This window comes from Lampris incognitus, chromosome 9 (genome assembly GCF_029633865.1).
Source record: "Lampris incognitus isolate fLamInc1 chromosome 9, fLamInc1.hap2, whole genome shotgun sequence".
Lineage (NCBI taxonomy): Eukaryota > Metazoa > Chordata > Actinopteri > Lampriformes > Lampridae > Lampris > Lampris incognitus.
Window position 1 is genome coordinate 56448439 of NC_079219.1, and position 24350 is coordinate 56472788.

Below are 24350 nucleotides of genomic sequence, written 5' to 3' on the forward strand. Positions count from 1 at the left end.
GTGTGAACGTGCGGTGCTGTTCTCTGTGTGAACGTGCGGTGCTGTTCTCTGTGAACGTGCTGTGCTCTGTGTGAACGTGCGGTGCTGTTCTCTGTGAACGTGCGGTGCTGTTCTCTGTGTGAACGTGCTCTGTGTGTGAACGTGCGGTGCTGTTCTGTGTGTGAACGTGCGGTGCTGTTCTGTGTGTGAACGTGCGGTGCTGTTCTCTGTATGAACGTGCGGTGCTGTTCTGTGTGTGAACGTGCGGTGCTGTTCTCTGTGTGAACGTGCGGTGCTGTTCTGTGTGTGAACGTGCGGTGCTGTTCTCTGTGAACGTGCTCTGTGTGTGAACGTGCGGTGCTGTTCTCTGTGTGAACGTGCGGTGCTGTTCTGTGTGTGAACGTGCGGTGCTGTTCTCCTGTGTGAACGTGCGGCGCTGTTCTCTGTGAACGTGCTCTGTGCGTGAACGTGCGGTGCTGTTCTCTGTGAACGTGCTCTGTGTGAACGTGCGGCGCTGTTCTCTGTGAACGTGCTCTGTGTGTGAACTTGCGGTGCTGTTCTGTCCTTCCACCCTTTCTGCCTATGAAGCAAAAGTGATTTGACGAGCGGAGGGAAAACCACACAGGGCCTCCTCAGCCCCAGACAAAGACTGGCTACCTCTACCTCGTCCACTGATACTATCTGGCCTGCCTGCTAACCACACACACACGCACACACACACACAGAAATAGACATACACACACACACACACACACACTCAGAAACAGACACACACCTACACACAGAAACACATACACAAAAACAGACATATATACACACATGCATGCACATGCGTGCACACACATACACACACTCCAAAACACACACACACCTACACAGAAACACATACACAAAAACAGACACACACACCACATTCGCACACAAAAACAGACATATGCACACATGCATGCACGTGCGTGCACACACACACAGAGAAATAGACACACACACAAACAGAATCACACATACACACACACACACACACTGCAATTCAGAGTTTCTCACAACTGTGCTAAGATAGACAGACAAAGAAGAGGCCTATTGCTTCATAGACACCCACCTTTTGTTTCATTTTCCCTCTGTGTGTGTGTGTGTGTGTGTGTGTGTGTGTGTGTGTGTGTGTGTGTGTCTTCAGTGTAGATTCACACGCACTGTCTGTTGTCAGCTAAAACGAAAGAGAATTGCGAACCCCAGAGAACTGGTCTGGGTCTGTGATTGGTCGCCGGCCGGCTGAACCCAGCAGCATGGAGGGAGTTGCCCGGAGAGCCGCCCCGACCTCCGACCTCCGACCTCGGCTTCTCTTTCTATACACAGATCGTCTCGAGAGCCGCCAACACTGTGGTGGAAAAACGCCGCAACCTGTTGTTGATTTAACACGAGTCCAAACAACCGCCGCCCTCGCGTCTGCTGGCGCCTGCTCGCTCCCCGCATACTTCGTCCCACCAGCTCGCCCGACCTATGACCTCTGAATGTATGGTCGTGACCTTCCTCCCATGAATGTCTTCTCTGCGATATGTAAAGAAGCCACCGGCGTTGGGCGTCATGATCCACACGTGTTTTCTGTCATCATCCACGCAACGTGGGATGACGTTTTGGGAATGGCGGTCAGCTAAAACAGCCACCCGGTCGCTGCTCCGCCCCCCTCTGCTGGTCCGGGGAGGGCTGCAGACTACCACACGCCTCCTCCCATACGTGTGGAGTCGCCAGCCGCTTCTTTTCACCTGACAGTGAGGAGTTTCACCAGGGGGACGTAGCGCGTGGGAGGATCACGCCATTCCCCCCCAGTCTCTCCCCCTGAACAGGCGCCCCGACTGACCAGAGGAGGCGCTAGTGCAGCGACCGGGACACACACTCACATCCGGCTTCCCACCCGCAGACACGTGTCTGTAGGGACGCCCGACCAAGCCGGAGATAACACGGGGATTCAAGCCACCGATCCCCATTGCACATAGCATCCGGATGTGGGCCACTTCAGGCAGTGATGCGGCACTGGTGGTCTTCTTCTGGCCCTGACAACATGGAGGTGAGCCTGAAGTGGCCCACATGTATAACAGCAAATATGGCCCAGATATGCCAAATCAAATGTGGGCCTTTTTTTTTTTTGGCAAAGATGCGGTGCTCTGGGCAGCATGTGATCTGGATGTGACCCTGAAGTGGCCCGTGTGGTAAATGCTGAATATGGCCCAAATATCTCAAAACAAATATGGCCCCCCTTTGGCAAATAAGTGGCACATGCGGCATTGCTATGGCTTGGTTCTGGCCCGGATCTGGCAAACAGGAGCGGACCGCCCAAGTGCCACGTGGTATGTGGGGCGGATGAAAGTGTCGGGTGTGGGACGGGTCCGGGCCACGGCAGTTTTGCTATCTGGGTGGGGGCTACATGTAGATGGAAGCTCTAGGTGGTGTGCCGTTTGTGGTGCTGTGTGTGTGTGTGTGTGTGTGTATGTACAGAATCAAGAATCAGAATCTGTCACATTTGCAAGTGAGTCTGGCAACTTGGCCCTGTGGTTCGATCGGCGGGTCATTTAAGATAAATTACGACGTGTGTGCTCTCAGAAAGAAAAGCGCAATGCATGTGTAGAATTGTGTGTGTGTGTGAGTCGGAGGGGGTGTTGTGTGTGTGTGTGTGTGAGTGAGAGAGAGGTGCTCTCATGTTTGCGTGTGGTGTGACTGCATGTGTTTGTGCTAGATATTTGTGCATGCAGTGTGGCAAGCTACCAAACAAGTGAGCATTCATTGCACCTGTGTATAGTGTGTACACACACACACACACACGCACAAACACACGCACACACACACACACACAAACACACACACACACACACACACGGTGGTGTCTGGTCTGACAGTGTTGTGGCGTTTGTGTGTGCGTGTGTGTGTGTGTGTGTGTGCGTGTGTGTGTGTGTGTGCGTGTGTGTGTGTGTGTGTGTGTGGCCCCCCTGTGTTGCAGCTGTGTCCTCCACCGGCGAAGGAGCTGCAAATACCAGCTACCACGTATTGGCTCTATGGCATCTGAATGCAGATGGAGGCGATAAGGCCTCGTCTTTTTTTAACTACTTTTGGTTGTCGAGCTGCGTTGTACAACCAAAGCGCACCTGCCGGAGTCGCACAACGCGGAGCCGCCGTGCGCCAACAACAGTTACACAAATCTTTTTTTTACCGGGTAGCAACTTTGTTCGCTGTGCCGAAAGCACATTTTCAACCTTTGCTGGTGTGTGTGTGTGTGTGTGTGTGTGTGTGTGAGCATGCACATGTGTGTGTGCACGTGTGTGTGTGTGTGTTTATGCATGCACATGTGCAAAAGGTGTATTTGTATGTGCCCGTGGTGGGGGTGGTGGTGGGTGGGGTGTACATCTTTAGGAAGTGGGTTCAGAAGTTAGAGTAAGTTTAATAATGGCGGCAATAGGGGGGAAAGGCGGTAGTCTTGTTTCCCTGCATCAGTCAGGTGCTCAGATGGAGGGACGATAAGGAGATGAGAGAGGGAGAGAGAGAGAGGGAGAGAGGGAGGGCGGGCGAGCGAGAGATGGTTGAGGCGGTGCAGAGAAAACAGGTGTCTGGTGATCTGCTGCCTTAACCTTCACGCAGCGAGCTCCTCGGTCTGACGGAGGAGACGGCAAGCTGTCCGATCGGCTGAAGAGTTGAGCATCGTGTCTGAGAGGCGACCCGCCCCCCCCCCCCCTCCGATTGGAGGTGACCCCGACCCCCTCCGACCGGAGGCGACCCCACCTCCGACTTGAGGTGACCCCAACCCCCTCCGACTGGAGGCGACCCCGACCCCCTCCGACCGGAGGCGACCCCGACTCCCTCCGACTGGAGGCGACCCCCCATCTCCGACTGGAGGTGACCCCGACCCCGTCCGACCGGAGGTGACCCCGACTCCCTCCGACTGGAGGCAACCCCCCCCCCCTCCGACTGGAGGCGACCCCGACCCCCTCCGACCGGAGGCGACCCCACCCCCGACTTGAGGTGACCCCAACCCCCTCCGACTGGAGGCGACCCCCTCCGACTGGAGGTGACCCCGACTCCCTCCGACTGGAGGCGACTCGCCCCCCCTCTGACTGGAGGCGACTCGCCCCCCCTCTGACTGGAGGCGACCCCGACCCCCTCCGACTGGAGGCAACCCCCCCCCCCTCCGACTGGAGGCGACCCCGACCCCCTCCGACTGGAGGCGACCCCACCCCCGACTTGAGGTGACCCCAACCCCCTCCGACTGGAGGCGACCCCGACCCCCTCCGACCGGAGGCGACCCCGACTCCCTCCGACTGGAGGCGACCCCCCATCTCCGACTGGAGGTGACCCCGACCCCGTCCGACCGGAGGTGACCCCGACTCCCTCCGACTGGAGGCAACCCCCCCCCCCTCCGACTGGAGGCGACCCCGACCCCCTCCGACTGGAGGCGACCCCACCCCCGACTTGAGGTGACCCCAACCCCCTCCGACTGGAGGCGACCCCCTCCGACTGGAGGTGACCCCGACTCCCTCCGACTGGAGGCGACTCGCCCCCCCTCTGACTGGAGGCGACCCCGACCCCCTCCGACTAGAGGCGACCCCACCTCCGACTGGAGGCGACCCCGACCCCCTCCGACTGGAGGCGACCCCACCTCCGACTGGAGGCGACCCCGACTCCCTCCGACTGGAGGCGACCCCGACCCCCTCCGACTGGAGGCGACCCCATCTCCGACTGGAGGCGACCCCGACCCCCTCCGACTGGAGGCGACCCCGACCCCCTCCGACTGGAGGCGACCCCGACCCCCTCCGACCGGAGGTGACCCCGACCCCCTCCGACCGGAGGCGACCCCGACCCCCTCCGACCGGAGGTGACCCCGACCCCCTCCGACCGGAGGTGACCCCGACCCCCTCCGACTGGAGGCGACCCCGCCCCCCTCCGACCGGAGGTGACCCTGACCCCCTGGAAAGTGGTCGCTAAAGGAGCACTTGCACAAGGGCCCCGGGACACGAGGGCCCCGGGACTCGGGGGCCCTGGGACTCGAGGGCCCCGGGACTCGGTTTGAAGCTCAGACCTCCTGCGATCAGCAGCTCTCTCTCTCTCTCTCTCTCTCTCTCTCTCTCTCTCTCTCTCTCTCTCTCTCTCTCTCTCTCTCTCTCTCTCTCTCTCTCTCTCCCCGGCTCAGCGATGCGTCTGCTTTGGCTCCCCGGCCGGATGCGTTGGTTTCAGCGCCGGCGTTGCCTGCCGCGGTGGTGTGGCATTAATCGTATTAATCATACAGGAGGATCACAGGTGTGAGACGGGGAGGAGGATCGCTTCTCTTTTGTTTTTTCTTTTGTGTGAGGCGAGTGGGCGAGCGACAACAACAACGTTAAAGGGGGAAGAAAAAGTACCATGAAAGATGAAAGCAAGGCCAGGGGATGTCCCCCCACCGCCTCATCTTATGTACACTCTCTCTCTCTCTCTCTTTCTCTCTCTCATCTTTCTCTCTTTCTCTCTCTCTCATCTTTTGATGTCTGTCTCTCGCTCTCTCTTGTCTCGCTCATCTCTTGTCTCGCTCTCTCTTGTCTCGCTCTCGGCTCTCGTCTCTCGTCTCTCGTCTCTCATCTCTCTCTCCTGTCTTGCTCATCTCTTGCTCTTTCTGTCTCATCTCTCATCTCTTGCTCTCGCTCCCTCTCTGTCTTCCTCTCAATTCAGTTCAATTCAATATGTGCTTTATTGGCATGACATAGGTTTGTGTACATATTGCTAAAGCATGTAAAACAACAACAACACAACAATGATTATGATATTAAACAACAACAATAGCAATAGGTGCCGTCACCCACTGTCTCTCTCTCTGTCTGTCTGTCTGTCTGTCTGTCTGTCTGTCTGTCTGTCTGTCTGTCTGTCTGTCTCTCTCTGTCTCCCTGTTTCTCTCTCTCTCTCTCTGTATCTGTATCTCTCTCTCTGTCTGTCTGTCTGTCTGTCTGTCTGTCTGTCTCTCTCTCTCTCTCTCTCTCTCTGTCTGTCTGTCTGTCTGTCTGTCTGTCTCTCTCTCTGTCTCCCTGTTTCTCTCTCTCTCTCTGTATCTGTATCTCTCTCTCTCTCTCTGTATCTGTATCTCTCTCTGTCTCTGTCTCTCTGTCTCTCTCTGTCTGTCTGTCTGTCTGTCTGTCTGTCTGTCTGTCTGTCTGTCTGTCTGTCTCTGTCTCTCTCTGTCTCCCTGTTTCTCTCTCTCTCTCTCTCTCTCTCTCTCTCTCTCTCTCTCTCTCTCTCTCTCTCTCTGTATCTGTCTCTCTCTGTCTCTGTCTGTCTGTCTGTCTGTCTGTCTGTCTGTCTGTCTGTCTGTCTGTCTGTCTGTCTGTCTCTCTCTGTCTCCCTGTTTCTCTCTCTCTCTCTCTGTATCTGTATCTCTCTCTGTCTCTCTCTGTCTGTCTGTCTGTCTGTCTGTCTGTCTGTCTGTCTGTCTGTCTGTCTGTCTGTCTGTCTGTCTGTCTGTCTGTCTGTCTCTCTCTCTCTGTCTCTCTCTGTCTCCCTGTTTCTCTCTGTCTCTCTCTCTCTCTCTCTCTCTCTCTCTCTCTCTCTCTCTCTCTCTCTCTCTCTCTCTCTCTGTATCTGTATCTCTCTCTCTCTCTCTGTATCTGTATCTCTCTCTGTCTCTCTCTCTCACGGATGCACAAGCACCCGCACACACCACAAACAAGGAAGGTGAGGCGGTGACTGACAGACTGAAGAGTCTTGAGTGTCTGTGCTGAAGTTGCAGTGAGCACCGAGCCAGTCTTGCCAAAGGACGGACGAAAAAAGGGGACACAGAGCGAGAGAGAGAGCGAGAGAGAGAGAGAGAGAGAGAGAGAGAGAGAGAGAGAGAGAGAGGGGGAAAGCAAAAAGGGGCAAAGCGGCGCCGAAAGTTGGGCATAGGTGTGTGTGTGTGTGTGAAAGGAGGGCAGTGCTGTGGGTGAGAGGAAAAGTGAGTCTGTGAAAACGCGACAAAACTTCTGAGAGACCTGTAGGAGTGAGGATGATGCGAGGTAGGGATGCTGGTCTTCATGGTGTGTGTTTAAACGTGTGTTTGTGTGTCTGTGTGTGTGTGTGTTAGAGAGAGCGTGCACTGTAGTAAAAAAATGTCATTAGCAGGCTTACGAGGGCTTCTTCGCAATGGCTGTGATGTCACACCGGTGATGTTTTCATGTTGTCGCGCGGCAGCGCTTCACACACGGGACTCGGCGAGAGGAAGCGGCCGCGGCTCCCCCGGCGCCTCGCATCCGACGTGAAGCGGCGGCCCCCCCGCTGCAGATATGTCGGGGCTTTGCCGAATGTACCGTCCACGCGCCGTTGTGCAGACACGAACACCGGGTCGTGCGTGGTAAACCGACAGTATGCTGGGGATGGTGTGCATGACATGGCCCCCCCCCCCCCTCCCCCGGCTGACCCCGGGTCAGTTCAGGCTACACGGCTCAGCTGTGCCGGCAAACGTGTGCGGCAGTAGGATGCCGAGCTGGAATTTGTTTGCTAGTGAAGTCGGGTTAATTGAGTGACGTCACAATGGGGTAACTATCCTTTTTTTTGTGTTGATTTTGGGAGCCAGCGAGCGTCTCCCAGCCCAAAGGCTGGTTAACTGTTGAGGTTGTTCACATACGTGGGGGCATGCGGCGGTTCGGGGGCGGCGAAATGACTCAGTTTCTGGTCACCTTTTGATGAATCTTACCGTTTGAATCGAAGACGTCAGATATTTCTTCCTGCCACCTCTCACATCCACGTACACGCGTCTCGTTGTGGTGCGCTGATTTCCTGCGATAAAAGTCACGGTGCAGAAAAGGGCGAATTCGCTTGATCTGGTCGGACCAAAACCGGTGCCGCCTTCGCCGAGCGGCGAGCAGACGGCGCAGATTTACCCGGGCGGAGAGGCGAGGCCTCGGGTTTGATTTGCGGAGGTAGTTTTGGTTGATGGGTTGCACCGCATGACTGTACAGTCTGGTCCTCGGGTGGTGTTTTGGTCTGAGCCCCCCACCCCCACCCCCACCCCCCACCCCGTGCAGGGTTTGGCGTCCCCCCCCGAGGTGGGGGGTCATACGAAACTGCAGTTTTTGCCGTAAAGTAAAAAAAAAAAAATGTGTCAGAGAGGTTTAGCAAACCGCGTCAGAGAAGGACCGCAGCATCCGTCAGAAAAGCTACGCTGTATGAGGCTAGAGCACGTTGCCCTGCCAGGAGGAGGAGGAGGAGGAGGAGGAGGAGGAGGTCTGGGCAACCTTCGGCGCTGTCCATTAGGCCGAGACGAGACACAGGTAACGCCAAACCTGCATGATTTCTTTTTTCTGCTCAATTTGATTTCAGCGTGTCGAAAGTGTCGAGACACAGATATTCGGCGCCGAACCCGCGGCTCTGTTTAGGCGCCTCGAAGAAGAAGAACTACCCGCGTGAAACAAAGGTCGGCGCGTGTCCGCTGGAACGGCCTCCTCTCCGGGGGGGCTACACAAGGCAGAATTTCTTACTATGTGGGAACTCGACACGTAAATCTGATTCTCTGATGGAGTTAGCTTCCTTATGCTCCAATCCTTGCACCCAAAATACACACACACACACACATGCATGCACACCCACCCACACACCCACACACGGAGAAACCCTGCTGCCGGTCTCTTCAGATGGCGCCTAGATAGATAGACGGTGTGCGCCTCGCCCGTGCAGCTGTTGCACATGGCTCGGGGCAGAAAGACCCGGCTGTCTGCCAAAGAAGAGACGCCGAGGATTATTGCGCCCGTGATCGTGAGATGATGGTTTCAACCCACCCCGTACCCCATCGTGCACCGCAGGCCTTCACTGGTAGGTCACAGGTGACAAATTCCCTTAAAGGACAGGCGCCCTTTTCTTCTTCTTCTTCTTCTTCTTCTTCTTCGTTCAACCCGGGCCCTCGTGAAAGCGTCATTAAAAGCGTTGCTCCGGTATTGAGAGGTCACCGAAAACCGGAAGCTCGTCACGACGTGTTCCGCCGAAGGAACGGCGGCCGACTGTGCTCGCCGGCACGTTAAAATCGGCTTGTTGGTTGTTTCACTTCTCGAATGTCGTCATTACATTTCTGTATACGACGCAAAACACGACAGCTCAGACACGACGCGGCGAAACGAGTAAGTAGATAAAACGACGGTGGGCGTTCTCTCCATCCCCAACCCTCGCCAGCCCCTGCCACAGAGAAAGGCAACGTCAAACAAACAAACAAACAAATAAATAAATGTCAACAAATAGCAGGATTACAGGAAAGCCGGTTTTGCAATAAAAAAGGGGTACAGGGGCAGGCTAGGCCGGTTTAGGAAACCCTGCGTAGGTCCGATATGTTCTAAGTAAGGGTCCCGGACTCTAGAAGGCGTCCAGGGAGGAGGAGTGAGGCATACATGAGATGTGCTCATTGGGAATTCACTCCGTTATGAGATTGTAAACTCAACTTATTTGGGGTTCTTCACACACGTCCCCCTTGCTGCATCCAAGCCAGTACACAGTAAAATCCTGCGTGTTAATTTGACTTCCTGAGTGTTAATTTAACTTCCTGGTTGTTAATTTTACTTCCTGGTTGTTAATTTAACTCTTGACAGTGTACAAATGGGATCCATTTGTACACTGTCAAGAGTTAAATTAACACTCAGTTTTTTACCATGTAGTTTGGCGTTACTACAGGTTTGCTCTTGTCCAACGTGTAAGACTACTCTTGAATTAGATTAAGACACGTCTGACTACACCGTGAGCTTCCACTCTTCGAGAAGGAGACAGGCCGTGGTGTTTATCAGTTTAAGCTATCGCCCCGTTAGACTATATGTTGAAGCTCCGTGAGAAGACGAGCGCCGAGTTTCTCGATTTCGAGACAGTCGGCCCAGCTCTTGTCGGCCTGACTGTAAATCTGGCTTCAGAAAGAGGGATTTCTCATGCTTTGCTTCATCAAAAGTCTTGAATTTGTGCGTTTACCAAAAAAAAAAAAAAAAAAAACCACAGTCACTTCCAAAGTCAGTTGGTGTGCATCAAAAGCGTTGATTGACATTCAATCGTTATTTCCAAAGTTGCCCCCCTGAAACATGAAAGGCCATGTTGGGGGCTGATTCATTACATTTGTCAGTTTCACAGCAGAATTTCTGTCAAACACCCCCGAGCGGAACCTGCACTTCAAAGCTCGCTGAGGTAAAATTGAACTAATTGTTCTTCACGGCTTCTTTGATCGTCTCTCCTTCACCTTGAAGTCTCCACACCCACGCGTGGAGAGCTTGACTAGCTTCCACGGTCTCCTGCCAGAACATGAAGATGGTTGTTAACATCTGTCACATCAGTTCTGTAGATGTTCCTCCGAAAGCCACTGTACATACAATCACGTTTACCCTCAACTCTGACCTTTCCAAGCCTCTTAAATGATTCCCTCTATCTGTTGGTTGATAGATGGATGGATGGATAGATAGATGGACGGATAGATAGTTGCTAGATAGAGGGATTGATAGATAGATGGATGGGATGGATGGATGGATGGATAATCCAGCCTTAGGATAATGTCATTAATTTATCATTAATTGTTTATTATTGATTTATTAATTAAAAATGGTATTAAGCACATTTTTTAACCTTTTTTCATGAAAAAATGCAAAACAAAAATTTGTTGTTAATTTATTAATCAAAAATGGTGTGAAGCACACTTTTTTGCTTTTTTTCATGAAGAAAGCAAAAAAATATTGTTAATTTATTAATCAAAAATGGTGTGAAGCACACATTTTTGCCTTTTTTTCATGAAAAAATGCAAAACAAACATTTATTGTGAATTTATTAATCAAAAATTGTGTGAAGCACACTTTTTGGGCTTTTTTCCATGAAAAATGCAACAAAAAAAAAAACAAGCCAAAAAATTATTATGAATTTATTAATCAAAAATGGTATGAAGCACACTTTTTGGGCTTTTTTCCATGAAAAAGGCAAAAAAGCAAAAACCAAACAAGCAAAAAAATGTATTATTAATTTAATAATCAAAAATGGTACGAAGCACACTTTTTTGCTTTTTTTTCATGAAGAAAGCAAAAAATGCAAAAAGCAAAAAATTATTGTTAATTTATTAATCAAAATGGTATGAAGCACACCTTTTTGCCTTATTTCATGAAAAAATGCAAAACTAAAATTTATTGTTAATTTATTAATCAAAAATTGTACGAAGCACGCTTTTTTGGCTTTTTTCCATGAAAAATGCAAAAAAAATTTATTGTTAATTAATCAAAAATGGTATGAAGCACACTTTTTTGCTTTTGTTTCATGAAAAAATGGGACGTATAACACGATTTACGTAGGAGTTTGCTTTGTGTTTAAAAGCAAAATTAGTCGAACAAATTGAACGGCACGTTAAGTTATTATTCCATTTTCTGCGTCATTCATTTGACATTTTGGCATTTAATATATGCATCTTCACGTCGACAGCTCGCTGTTCTTCTCTTTGTTCGAATAACACATGAAAGTGACCCGGGGCAAATACAAAAAGTAGTTGTATGATTTCTCAAAAGAGAATTTAATCATCGTTTTAAATGAGCTTTGGAGAACAATGTTGGGGCTGAAGTCTCGGGACATCACCTCATGTTGAAGTCGTTGATTCAGATATACCTCAGAACAGACAGCTTCTTTATTTTCAGTAATAGAGTTTATTAATTACAGTTATTATTGTTATTATTATTATTATCATCATTATTCTTTGAACCAGGTAACATGAGGGACTTTTGGGATGAGTGCTGTGGGGACGGAAATGAACCAGATATAGTAGGTGATTTTATGTAAAATAAATAAACAAACAAACAAATAAATAAAAAATAGAAATTGTAAATAAGCCTTAGTCTTTTGCATAACGACACTTGAAAATTATCAGTTATCTCTCGGTGTGTGTATGTGTGTGTGTGTGTGTGTGTGTGTGTGTGCACGTGTGGTTGTGTGTCTTTGTACAATATGTGTGTGCATTCTTGCATGTGTACATGCATGCATACTTAAGGTACATTTCCGTTGCAGGAAAACTGAGGTTTTTTTGTCTGTTTACAGTGCAAAGTACAAACTGCTGACGGGGTGATTTTAGACAGATTCAAAGGAAAGATACTGAAGAGTGGCACGATGTCTGGTTTATACTCTTCTTCAACAACAACACACACACACACACACACACACACACACACACACACACACACACACACACAGACCACCAATGCCAGCCCTGTCAGTATTATTCTCATAAGGAGGGCGGCAAAAGCAGATGCATTAAGTCTTTGCAAAAACAAAACGATGAGTTAAGCTACCGAAATGTACTGGATTTTATTTAATTTAATTTTATTTATTCTCCTATTTTTATTCTTTTTTCTCTCTTATTTTTTTCATCATAATTCAATTCTATCCTGCATTTTTGTTTCCTCTCGCGTCTTATCAAAATAAAGTCAAGAGTTGTCAACAAGTTTTTGGTTCGTTAGCAGTAAAATAAATAAATAAACAAACAAACAAATACATAAATAAACACAGGCACTTCTCAACCCAATTGAACTTTTTCTCTTTGAAATATAACATTGGCGGAAAGAACAAAGGTTTTTGCATGTTCACCATCTTTGCAACTTACCAAGTATTTTACCCCAATTATCTATATTAAGTCATAAAAATAGACCAAACGTCAACATGAAATTTTATTTACTTTAAGCAACATGTAGTCCTCATTTGCAGCTTGTTGAATATATGCGATGCCAATGCAGTGTGGATTTCAGTCGGCTATTTACATTAAAGGGGAAAATTTCGTGTTTTAGGGGGACGACGTTGATCGGGGCGCTCTTTATTTGAGTCCTGCAGTTTATTTGTAATTTGAAACAGCGGTTGAAAAGCAATGTTGGTTCTGTCTGTGTGTAGCGAGGTGGGCGAATGTGTGGGAAGTGGAACTGTGTGTCATTTGTTTCGGCTGCCAAACATTAATATTTCCACAGCTGCATATCTGATGCACAGGCCTCTCAAAACATCATTCAGAGAAACATGTCGCAGTCGTAAGATGAACCATTTATAACAGTTGTAGGATTTCGGAATTTCGGTTTTCTCATGCCGGGCTTTGGGCAAGGATGTCTGCTGCCCTGAAGCTATTTCAGAGGCTGGTTTGCTTCATGCTGTTGGCTTCATTCTGTGCGGTATCGCTGCTGTATAACACAGGTGTAAACCTATTGAGATTTATCAGGAGGTGTCACAGGAAATCCCAGTACGCTGTCACTACAGCGGACGAAGCTCTGGTGCACTCTGCCGAGCAACAGCCTGCAACTCTTGAGCTAGTACTATTGAGCAATATGTTCATATAAGCTGACAGCTATAAAAGGTCTTGGGCATACTTTTTCAGTCCAGATACCCATATTATGTCATTGAAACTTTAGTTATTGAAGTGCAGTTTAAAAATGAATCCATATAGAGTTAAACCTTTAACCATCTGTCTGTCAAAAGTGTCATCTCTGTGTTAACCTAAACATATTCATGTTAGATTTTGTAATACATATAAAATTCTCGAGCTGTACTGGTGTGATGCTCTGGAAACCTGTGTGAGGTATCGATGTTGAATTCGATACCTGGCTGGATTCTTATTTCGGCTTCATTTCTCCTCTATTTCTTTCTTTTGCACTGTCTCACAGCCACAGAAGCATGAGCAAATGGTGGTCGATTCCATTGCCTACCAGCACGGGGATCGGCGGTTCGAATCCCCGTGTTACCTCCAGCATGGTCAGACGTCCCTGCAGACACAATTGGCTGTGTCTGCAGGTGGGAAGCCGGATGTGGGTATGTGTCCTGGTCGCTGCTCCAGCGCCTCCTCTGGTCGGTCGGGGCGCCTGGTCGGGAGGGGGGGGGGTAGCGTGATCCTCACACACACTACGTCCCCCTGGTGAAACTCGTCACTGTCAGGTGAAAAGTAGCGGCTGGCGACTCCACAAGTTTGGGAGGAGGCATGTGGCAGTCTGCAGCCCTCCCCGGCTCGGCAGTGGGGGTGGAGCAGTGACTGGGACGGCTCGGAAGAGTGGGGTAATTGGCCATCATGTACAATTGGGGAGAGAAGGGGGGGGATTCCAAAAGAAAATCCAGAAAGAGTTGGTGGTTCAGGCAGGTTTAGACCGCCGGCTGGAGATAATGAAGGAAACAAACCAGTTTGCCAGTGATTGCTGACTGTTTGCCTGCACTTCTGTTCAGGCTTCACTTTCAGGCCATTGCGTGCAGATGGGAAGGCCTGGCATCTCACTGAACTTGGACGTAGCGTGAAGATGGCGCCGAAGGACTTTTTATCTGTTTCTCAGAGACATAAAAGTCGCCTGGTGCTCATTCGGTATTCAAACTGCATCTGTGTAAGAATTTAAAAGGGGAACAGTAACGCACAACATATGAACAGGTGTATTGCTTAAGCAATGTCATACAGTGTGTGTGTTTGTGTGTGTGTATGCGTGAGAAGAGTGAAAGGTTGTGGGCCAAGGTGGGTTTCCTGTTGTTCCTGAGGTTGAGAATCAGAACTGAAACAGCAAAAAAGCAGAGACCACTTGTGCCTCCTCTCTTTATGTATCTGCCCCACAATGCAATAACAGAACACAACTGGTTTTTATGAACCGTAATACCTTGTTCCATTTGCTGTACAAATAGGCATTTCTGGACTCTTTCGAAACTTATTTCCCTTTTCCCTTTTCTTTTTAACCGTCAGTCTCTTGTTGTATCTCTGAATCACCCGTTCAGCCTCACGGTGAAAAGTAGGACCCGTCCGTCATGTGCACACGGTGCACCATCACAACCCTCCTGTTTCAGTCGCATGTCGCAGTATTGCTAATTAATCATTGGTTTACACTGTTTCCATTCAGACCGACTTCCATGTCGACACTGAAAACGACTTTCTAGTGTTTAACCACAGACCGACTGCCCTCCTTAGGAGCCCAAAGGACATCGCTGTGGCACCGAAAAGAGGGCACACACTGACACACTAACACACACATGCACACAAAAAAACATGTGACACGGTAATCGCGGAAACACAGAAATGTTAAGCGTAGATGTGTAGACATAAGCGTCACAAATCAGTCCAACCCGGTCTCAACAACCTGTGTACAAATAACACGATATTGCACTCTCACATTAAGTGCATGCATGCGCCAAAGCCCAATTTTGTGTGCAGATGATACGCCAATCTTTTCCATTAACTTCTGTGGAGAGCTGATGCGTCCAAATACCACACATCACTTTGAACAATCGCGAGGCTCAGTTCACCCAGTTCACCAGAAGCACGGGCATCCACAACCAGGCTTAGGGTCAGGGTTAGTGTTAGGGTTAGGATTAGGGTCAGGGTTAGTGTCAGGGTCAGGGTTAGGTTCAGGGTCAGGGTTAGGATCAGGGTCAGGGTTAAGCTCAGGGTTAGGGTCAGGGTTAGGGTTAATAAAATAACTAAAATACTACCGTTAATACCATGATTTAACTACAAAAATGATGGTCTCCCCTGCTTACCTGCTTGTGGATGTCCACGCATCAGGCGAACTGAGCCTCGCTGATGACGTCATGACCGTTCAAGGTGATGCGTGGTATGTGGACACATCAGCTCTCCGCAGAAGTCAATGGAAAGGATTGGCGCATCATCTGCATGCAAAATTGGACTTTGGCGTACGCACGGCACGCAGTATGGAAGTGTAATATCGTGGTGTTTGTACGCAGACTGGTGAGACCAGGCTCATCAATCGCATCTTCCCTGTCAGTCATAGAAGGAGGAGAAGATCACGGGATCAGTTGGGGGGGGGGGGATTTCATAGCTGTTGCAGAGACGGCCTAATTATAACTATATGTTGTATTCCACGTTACAGTGTAAAACACAGAAGCAGGTGAGACACTCAAGTTAGTGGATGAATTCAGAGACAGAGATGAGAGGCAGAAAGAGAGAATATTCGAACGCAGTAGATCTGAGATGGGGTTTACTCGAGCCAAGGATGTGTATGAGGAAGTAGATAAAACATCCCAGTTGTGGGAAAGTTTATGCAGTACATGTTTGGTCCTGTCTCACGTCGGTATACGTACAGTACAGTGTGTTTGGGGTGAGTGTCGGCCGCCACGTCGCTGACTCGGAGACTGCGAGTCAGCAATTGTGATAATTCAGAAAGGCAGAATCCAAAAGTATCTGATGTATATGATGCTGCACAGGACATAGACACAAAGTATCTGATGTATATGATGCTGCACAGGACATAGACACAAAGTATCTGATTTATATGATGCTTCACAGGACATAAACACAAAGTATTTGATGTATATGATGCTTCACAGGACATAAACACAAAGTATTTGATGTATATGATGCTGCACAGGACATAGACACAAAGTATCTGATGTATATGATGCTGCACAGGACATAGACACAAAGTATCTGATGTATATGATGCTGCACAGGACAAGCACACACAGTTCAGTGAAATATGACTGGCTGGAGACATGAGCGGCATTTTTTGAGAACTAGTCACATATCATATAATATGAAGACTGGCTGTCTGGGTAGCGTAGCGGTCTATTCTGTTGCCTACCAACATGGGGATTGGCAGTTCGAACCCCGCCCCCGTGTTACCTCTGGCTTGGTCGGGCGTCCCTACAGACACAATCGGCCGTGTCTGCAGGTGGGAAGTCAGATGTGGGTATGTGTCCTGGTCGCTGCACTAGCACCTCTTCTGGTCGGCCGGGGCGCCTGCTCAAGGGGGAGGGGGAACTGGGGGGAATAGCGTGATCCTCCCACGTGCTACGCCCCCCCCCCCCCCGGTGAAACTCCTCACTGTCAAGTGAGAAGAAGCGGCTGGCGACAACACATGTATCGGAGGAGGCATGTGGTAGTCTGCAGCCCTCCCCGGATTGGCAGAGGGGGTGGAGCAGCGACCGGGATAGCTCGGCCCAGATAGCAATATTGCTGTGGCCCGCACCCGTCCCACACCCGACACTTCATCCGGCCCACATACCGCGTGGAATGTTGGCACTTGAGCGGTCCGCTCCTGTTTGCCAGATCTGGGCCAGAACCAAGCCATAGCAATGCTGCATGTGCCACATATTTGCCAAAGGTGGCTCATATTTGACTTGGCGTATTTGGGCCATATTTGCTATTATACATGTGGGCCACTTCAGGCTCACATCCACTTTGTCAGGGCCAGAAGAAGACCATCAGTGCTGCATCACTGCCTGAAATGGCCCACATCCGGGTGCTGTCTGGGGAAAGAGTGGGTTAATTAGCCAAGTACAATCTGAGAGAAAAGGGGGGAAGAAACACAATAATAACATGAACTCGATATGCCTTAAAACCGTCAGCTGCTCCTACACCCAATGAAAAAAAAGGTCTACGTTTATTGTCCAAGGATGGGGGGCGGGGGGGGGGGAATCATCCGTTGTTTTGTCTGTTTATTTTTCATTTCTTCTGAAAATATAAAACGTGGAGCTATTTGTCACTTTTGGATGCTGTTATTTGTGGCAGATCCACTGTGGGGCAAAAGACAACTAGTGGTTGGTAGTGGTGGTGCTGATGGTGGTGGTGGTGGTGGGGGACGGCCATTACTGGCAGCGATGAGGGAAAAGGTGCTTTACTGGCAGCGCTGTCCGTTATGAGCGAGACAGCGAGAGGAATACACAGAGAAGAGAGCGAGATGAAAGCGGGCCAGTCAGAGCGAAAGAGAAGCCAGCTAACCACTTAAAAAGCCTCTGAGGTTGACACCTTCCCGTCCTCCATTTGCAAATATTCCACATCTTTGGGTGTCACTTCCCTCTTGGTATTTGATGGTGCTCTTGCCTGTCGTTATTGAAGTGAGACGTGTTTCGCAGGAAAATCCCGTCGGTTCGTCTCCTTGCTTTGATCAGGGCGCGGTTTGAAGACGTGCAAGGGGAACCACAGACGATGAAAGAGCACGAGCCGCCGTGTTCTCACGGCTGGGATCTGTGCTGCTCACTTGCCCGGGTGAGGGGTGTCTTGTGGGCGTGGTCCCACCCGGCTTACTTCACCTCCACGCTGACGGACCTCAGAGAAGAGCTGAGCTGTGGAGGTCTGACGTGATGTGATCTGGCGAACGGTCCACAGAGACCAGATCATGACCGGGGGTCTACCGTCAGTCCCCCGCGTACGCTTGGGTGTGAAGTTGTGGGGATCCGTAGTCGTCGTTTTACCCGAAGGTGTAGTCCTGAATCAAACCTCGCCATCAAACATCCGTCCATCCACCCATTATCCAATCCGCTTATCCTGCTCTCAGGGTCACGGGGGGGAGGCTGGAGCCTATCCCAGCAGTCACTGGGCGGCAGGCGGGGAGACACCCTGGACAGGCCGCCGGGCCATCACAGGGCATACTTATAATAATGCAGTAATAATACATGTAACTACAGTACAGTACAGCACAAATACACAAAAACGATATCATATATCACTGTGAGGGGGCGGCAGTGGTTAGCGCGGTCGCCTCACAGCAAGAAGGTCCTGGGTTCGAGCCTTGGGGTAGTCCAGCCTTGGGGGTCGTCCCGGGTCGTCCTCTGTGTGGAGTTTGCGTGTTCTCCCCGTGTCTGCGTGGGTTTCCTCCGGGTGCTCCGGTTTCCTCCCACAGTCCAAAGACATGTAGGTCAGGTGACTCGGCTCCAGCGTCCCCTCGACCCTGAGAGCAGGATAAGCGGTTCGGATAACGGATGGATGGATGGATGGATGGAGGTCACTGTGAGATGATCATCTGATCAGCTGTTTTGGATGGTGTCCACAAATACTCATCTTCCTGACGGTGACCTTTGCATGACCTTTTCCTGACATTTATCTCGTCACATCACGGAGCTCAGTTGCAAGATAAACAGTCGTCGTTGTCCTGGCGGCTTGGCGGTCTATTCCATCGCCTATCAACACGGGGATCGCCGGTTCGAATCCCCGTGTTACCTCCAGCTTGGTCGGGCATCCCTACAGACACAATTGCCCCCACGTCTGTGGGTATGTGTCCTGGTTGCTGCACTAGCGCCTCCTCTGTGTCGGTTGGGGCGCCTGTTCGCGGGGGGGGATAGCGTGATCCTCCCACGTGCTACGTCCCCCTGGTGAGACTCCTCACCGTCAGGTGAAAAGAAGCGGCTGGCGACTCCACATGTATGGGAGGAGGCATGTGGTAGTCTGCAGCCCTCCCCGGATCGGCAGAGGGGGCGGAGCAGCGACCGGGACGGCTCGGAAGAGTGGCCGGGTACAGTTCGGGAGAAAAAGGGAGAAGGAAAAAATCCCCCCCCCCCCCCCCCAAAAAAAAACAGTCATTGTTTAAGATCCAGTATTAGAGGGCGCCCCGGTGGCTCACCTGGCACCACATAAAGCTGAGTCCTTACTGCAGCAGCCCGGGTTCGAATCCGGCCCGGGCCTTTTGCTGCATGTCCTCCCCTTCCTTGTCCCTCTACTTTCACTGTCAGTATAGTGAAAATGCTGAAAAAAGAATCTTAATAGAAAAGATCCAATATTGTTGCATTGGTTATGTGTTACTGACTTATTTCTTGTTTACTCGCTCTTTCTATACGGATGTTGTCTTAACGCAGACCCCGATCCCGGGGTGGCGCACTTCCCTCCCTGCCTAGTGTGTAATCTGAGCTGCAGTGTTACGGAGACTGTCGGAAGCAACAAGACGTGTTTCGAGGAAGTGTTGACGCCTGCCTTTGTTTTCTCTCTCTCCCCCCCCCCCCCCCCCCCCGCCCCGTGTGTGTTCAGCTCAGATTGAAGTTATACCGTGCAAGATCTGTGGCGACAAGTCTTCTGGAGTCCACTATGGCGTCATCACCTGCGAGGGCTGCAAGGTGAGGGAGCCGCACAACACGCACAAATACACACACACACACACACACACATACACGTTCACAAACGACTTACCCACGCTCATCGTTGTCGACCATTCTCCACTGGGACCGCAGGGTTCTTCCGGCGCAGCCAGCTGCCCACCGTGTCCTACTCCTGCTCCAGGCAGAGCAACTGCCAGATCGACCGAGCCAGCCGCAACCGCTGCCAACACTGCCGTCTGCAGAAATGCTTGGCGCAGGGCATGAGCCGGGACGGTGAGACGCAAAAAAACAACACATCCATTGAAACCGGGCGGGAGGCCGCCGCGGCGCCGTCCCTGCCCCCCCCGAGGCGTTTCGCACCCGGTTTCCTCTGATTCACTGGTGCCTCTCTGTCCTCTTCAGCAGTGAAATTTGGTCGGATGTCCAAACGTCAGCGAGACTCTTTGTTTGCTGAGGTGGAGCGACACCGGCGGCAACAGCAGCAGCAGCAGCAGCAGCAGCAGCAGCAGCAACTCCAGGGAGAGGCCCCGCCTCCTCTGACCTACACCAGCAAGACATGCCAAGACCGCTCTTCCCAGCTCTTCCAGCCCCTGGCCCCAGCCTACTCTTTCACCAGGGACGCCGAGCTGCTGCCCTTCCCAGTGATGTGCACTCCTACCTGGTATGCTCCCAAGGTGAGTCCCTGGCATCGGGCACGATCTATCGATCCGGTGTTTCCCCAGTATCCAGATCCCAGGGGAGGGGGGAGAGCAGTGGGCAATCTGATGGTAGAGGTGAGACACACACAAACACACACACACAAACACACACACACAGTCCTGATCGTAGTTTTCAGTGTCTCTTCAGACATACTCCGTTCTCCCTCCCTGGTTTCGTATGCTTCCTTCACCGTCCCCCCTTCTCCCTCCCTCCCTCCCTCCCTCTCCCTTAATATCCGGCTCAGGATTTGATTCCAGGCAGCCGTCTCCTGATCTGATTGGGATTCGACCCTATGACCCGCTGGAGGATCATTTTAGTCCCTACCCTCGCTGTCTACAAAACATCGGTGAGTTAAGTCAGAGTGGAGCGGGTTGGCTCGCAGCCATATTTGTGATTTCTGTTCGTTTGCACGTGTGTATGCGCATGTGTGTGTGTGTGTGTGTATGGTGTTAATGACTGCTTTGTGTTTCAGAGGAGCTGTGCGGAAGCATTGTGCGATCCCACAGAGAGACCAGCCAGTATAGAGTGGAGGAGCTGCAGGCTCTCAGATGGAAGGTTTTCAGCCGGAGGAGATGCAGGCCTACCAAAGCAAGGTGAGCATGCCAACCGGGGAGCGCTGGCGATAAGATGATGCCGATAATTAACTGTGCGACGCTGCCGTGGGTGGGCCTGGGCTGATTTAGGCGCACTTACTCGGCAGCCAGACCCATCTAACCGAGAGCTTGATTTTTCGGTGGGTAGGTCCGGGTGGCGTGGCGGTCTGTTCCGTTGTCTACCAACATGGAGATCACCGGATCGAATCCCCGTGTTACCTCCAGCTTGGTCGGGCGTCCCTACGGACACGATTGGCCGTGCCTGTGGGTGGGAAGCCGGACGTGGGTACGTGTGCTGGTCGCTGCACTAGTGCCTCATCTGGTCGGTCTGGGCACCTGTTCGGGGGAGGGGGGGTAACTAGGCGCGATCCTCCCACGCGCTACATCCCCCCGGTGAAACTCCTCACTGTCAGGTGAAAAGAAGCGGCTGGCGACTCCACATGTATGGGAGGAGGCATGTGGTAGTCTGCAGCCCTCCCCAGATCGGCAGAGGGGGTGGAGCAACGACCTGGCCAGGTGCAGCTGGGGGAAAAAGGGGGGGGGGATGAGAGAGAATTTCATTCTTGCTCGTTGTCTTTTGTGCACAGAGCACGAATGCCCGTATTCTCATCCACTTGCCCAACTGCCGCGGAAAGTTTCAACAATTTGCGGAGCACTCCGGACCTCGTAAAGGCAGACCTCCAAAGCTTAAATATAATCAAACCATCTGAACAGGCTTTTCATGTGCAGCATGCAACACTTGCTAGGCGACGGTCTAGATGCCCTCGCTGAGAGCTGAATCAGCTAGATACCCTCAGCTCTGAATGGAAGAGATGCTGAGCTTTGTGATAGCTGGTATTGTGAGGCTGCATTTCAGGCCCCCGTTTATCTCTCCTGCCGTCATTCTCCTTCTCGTTGCATTGCTTCGGCTACAGTTTGTGACATTTTTGTGGCTGAAGTTGAACACGTTGCTCTTCGTAACAGATAAAATAGCTGCCAGCATGGCGTGCGGTAGAGGATGTTATCTCCATAAGTAGAGATACAAGACAGAGCAGCACATGATGTTACTAAAACAGCAGATTCAATTACAGGGAGTCATGGGGACACACTGTGCACAGTTTGCATGTTACAGTTAAAATCCCATTACGTTTTGTGGGATAAATAACTACAATACTTGTTGGTTTTGAGGCAGAAACAACCTTTCAGTCACACGGTAGGACCCGCCATCACTTTTAACAAAGTCAGAAAGTCCAAGTGACGGCAAATATTTTTCGCGGAAACGTGTGTTGAAAAGGGGCGGCACGGTGGTGCAGTGGTTAGCGCGGTCGCCTCACAGCAAGAAGGTCCTGGGTTCGAGCCCTCGGGGTAGTCCAACCTTGGGGGGGGGGGTGCTCCAGTTTCCTCCCACAGTCCAAAGACATGTAGGTCAGGTGAATCGACCGTACTAAATTGTCCCTAGGTATGAATGTGTGTGTGTGGGCCCAGTGATGGTCTGGCGGCATGTCCAGGGTGTCTCCCCACCTGCCACCCAGTGACTGCTGGGGTAGGCTCCAGCATCCCCGCGACCCATGAGAACAGGATAAGCGGCTCGGATAACGGATGGATGGACTTGTTAGTTTTCCAGTACTTCGTTAAACTTAGTAGTTTGTTTAATGATGGATGTAGGTTTAACCTTCACCCATCATTAATCATGTCTCATTTTGCAGTGCAAGTTGTGTTGCTGAGCAGACTGTACTGAGAAAGACGCAGTCCAGAACCCTCCTCATGACTCACCCTTAACCGTTGTCCTAATTTTTTTCTCCATCCCTGCCTCCCCGATCCCATTGTCCTCTCTCCCCCACTTCCTGTTCTCATTCCACCCGTCTCCCTCGCAGACAGTGGATGAGATGTGGCAGCACTGCGCCATTAGACTGACCGAGGCCGTGCAGTATGTGGTGGAGTTTGCAAAACGCATCCCGGGGTTTCGTGTTCTCAGCCAGAACGACCAGATCACACTTCTCAAGATCGGTGAGTCAGCCTGTCAGTTACACCACTGAATTATTAGACCACACAGTTGTTTTTTTTTTTTTTCTTAGGTCGGACCAAAATTGAAACTCACTTTCTGCCATCACAGAAAATTGAATCAGTTCATCTGGACACAACATTGATTTCATCATCATCTATTGCCCCTTTTCCACTGCATGGTACTGGCTCAACTCGACTCTACTCTATTCGACTCTACTGGCTTTACTTTTTGGGATTTGGTCTTCCACTGCAGATAGTATCCCCTCACGGCGAGGCCCCGCTGGTCATTTGTGGGCATGTTGACTAGTTTTTCCTCCCTTGTCTACCAGCACCCCACACGAGTGTTTTATTAAAAAAAAAAAAAAAATCAACAAGACCAACTCTACATGTGGGCGTCACATGAACAATATTAGTGTAACTAAGAGATTCGCTGACAACAAATAATTTTTTTGCATAGATTATCAACTATAATACAAGTTTCATAAGACATAAGACTCGCTGTGGCGTTTCCTGGTTCTAAACAGAGCTGTTCAATTTCTCTCTGACCAATCAGTGATCAGATTTTATTTATATTTATAAATAAATATAAATACATTTTATTTATATTTTGTTTACATTTCATTCATTTATTTTTATTCACATTCAAATTTAAATATTTTTATTTATTTAATAAGATTTTAGTTATATTTAAATAAATATAAATAAATTTTGTTTATATTTTATTCATTTATTTTTATTTACATTTTATTTATATTTAAATGTAAATAGTTTATTTAATAAAATTTTATCCAAATTTAAATAAATATACATATATTTATATTTATATTTTTTATATTTATATTTTATTTTTTTATAGTGGTATTTTCATATCGGCCCAGCTCACTTGGAACCTTGACGGAGGTGGTGCCAAAAAAAGTGCCTGGTACCGAGTACTCTCCCTAACTTTTGATCAATGGAAAACCAAAAAAAAGCGAGTACAGTTGAGTCGAGCCGGTACCATGCAGTGGAAAAGGGGCATTTGTACCTCTTCAGTCTCAACTGACTGCAGGTGTCCCCACCCTTATGAACAATACAGTGGCATAATGACCCAAACCAATGATCGGTTTCATATGCAAATGGCAGTGACCATTAGCTAGAGTTACAATGGCCGTGTGTACTATTCACAGTCCACATGGAAGGGTGGGGATGCCTGCAGTCAGTTGAGCCTGAGGAAGTCACTTAGATGAGCGATGAGACATTTCTCTCAATAACATTGCGTCCACATGAGCTGATTCACCTTTCTGTGACTTCCTTACCTGGTTTATTGCGCATGCATCAAGTCACTTTCTAACATCCTTATTACTTAAACTACCATGCGTTTCTGTA

At 50.1% G+C, this 24350-nt stretch overlaps 1 protein-coding gene across 1 annotated transcript in view; it reads left to right on the forward strand.

Annotated features, from left to right (window-relative positions):
• The first annotated feature begins 6907 nt into the window (after window positions 1-6907).
• Window positions 6908-24350, forward strand: part of rorc (RAR-related orphan receptor C) — a 20366-nt gene continuing 2923 nt past the window's right edge. Inside the window, 9 exon segments of the mRNA XM_056286555.1 lie at window positions 6908-6974; window positions 19643-19727; window positions 19841-19983; window positions 20113-20343; window positions 20346-20483; window positions 20654-20755; window positions 20882-20971; window positions 20974-21002; window positions 22856-23052. Of these exon segments, the coding sequence (XP_056142530.1) occupies window positions 6965-6974; window positions 19643-19727; window positions 19841-19983; window positions 20113-20343; window positions 20346-20483; window positions 20654-20755; window positions 20882-20971; window positions 20974-21002; window positions 22856-23052 (1025 nt within the window). The 5' untranslated portion in view covers window positions 6908-6964.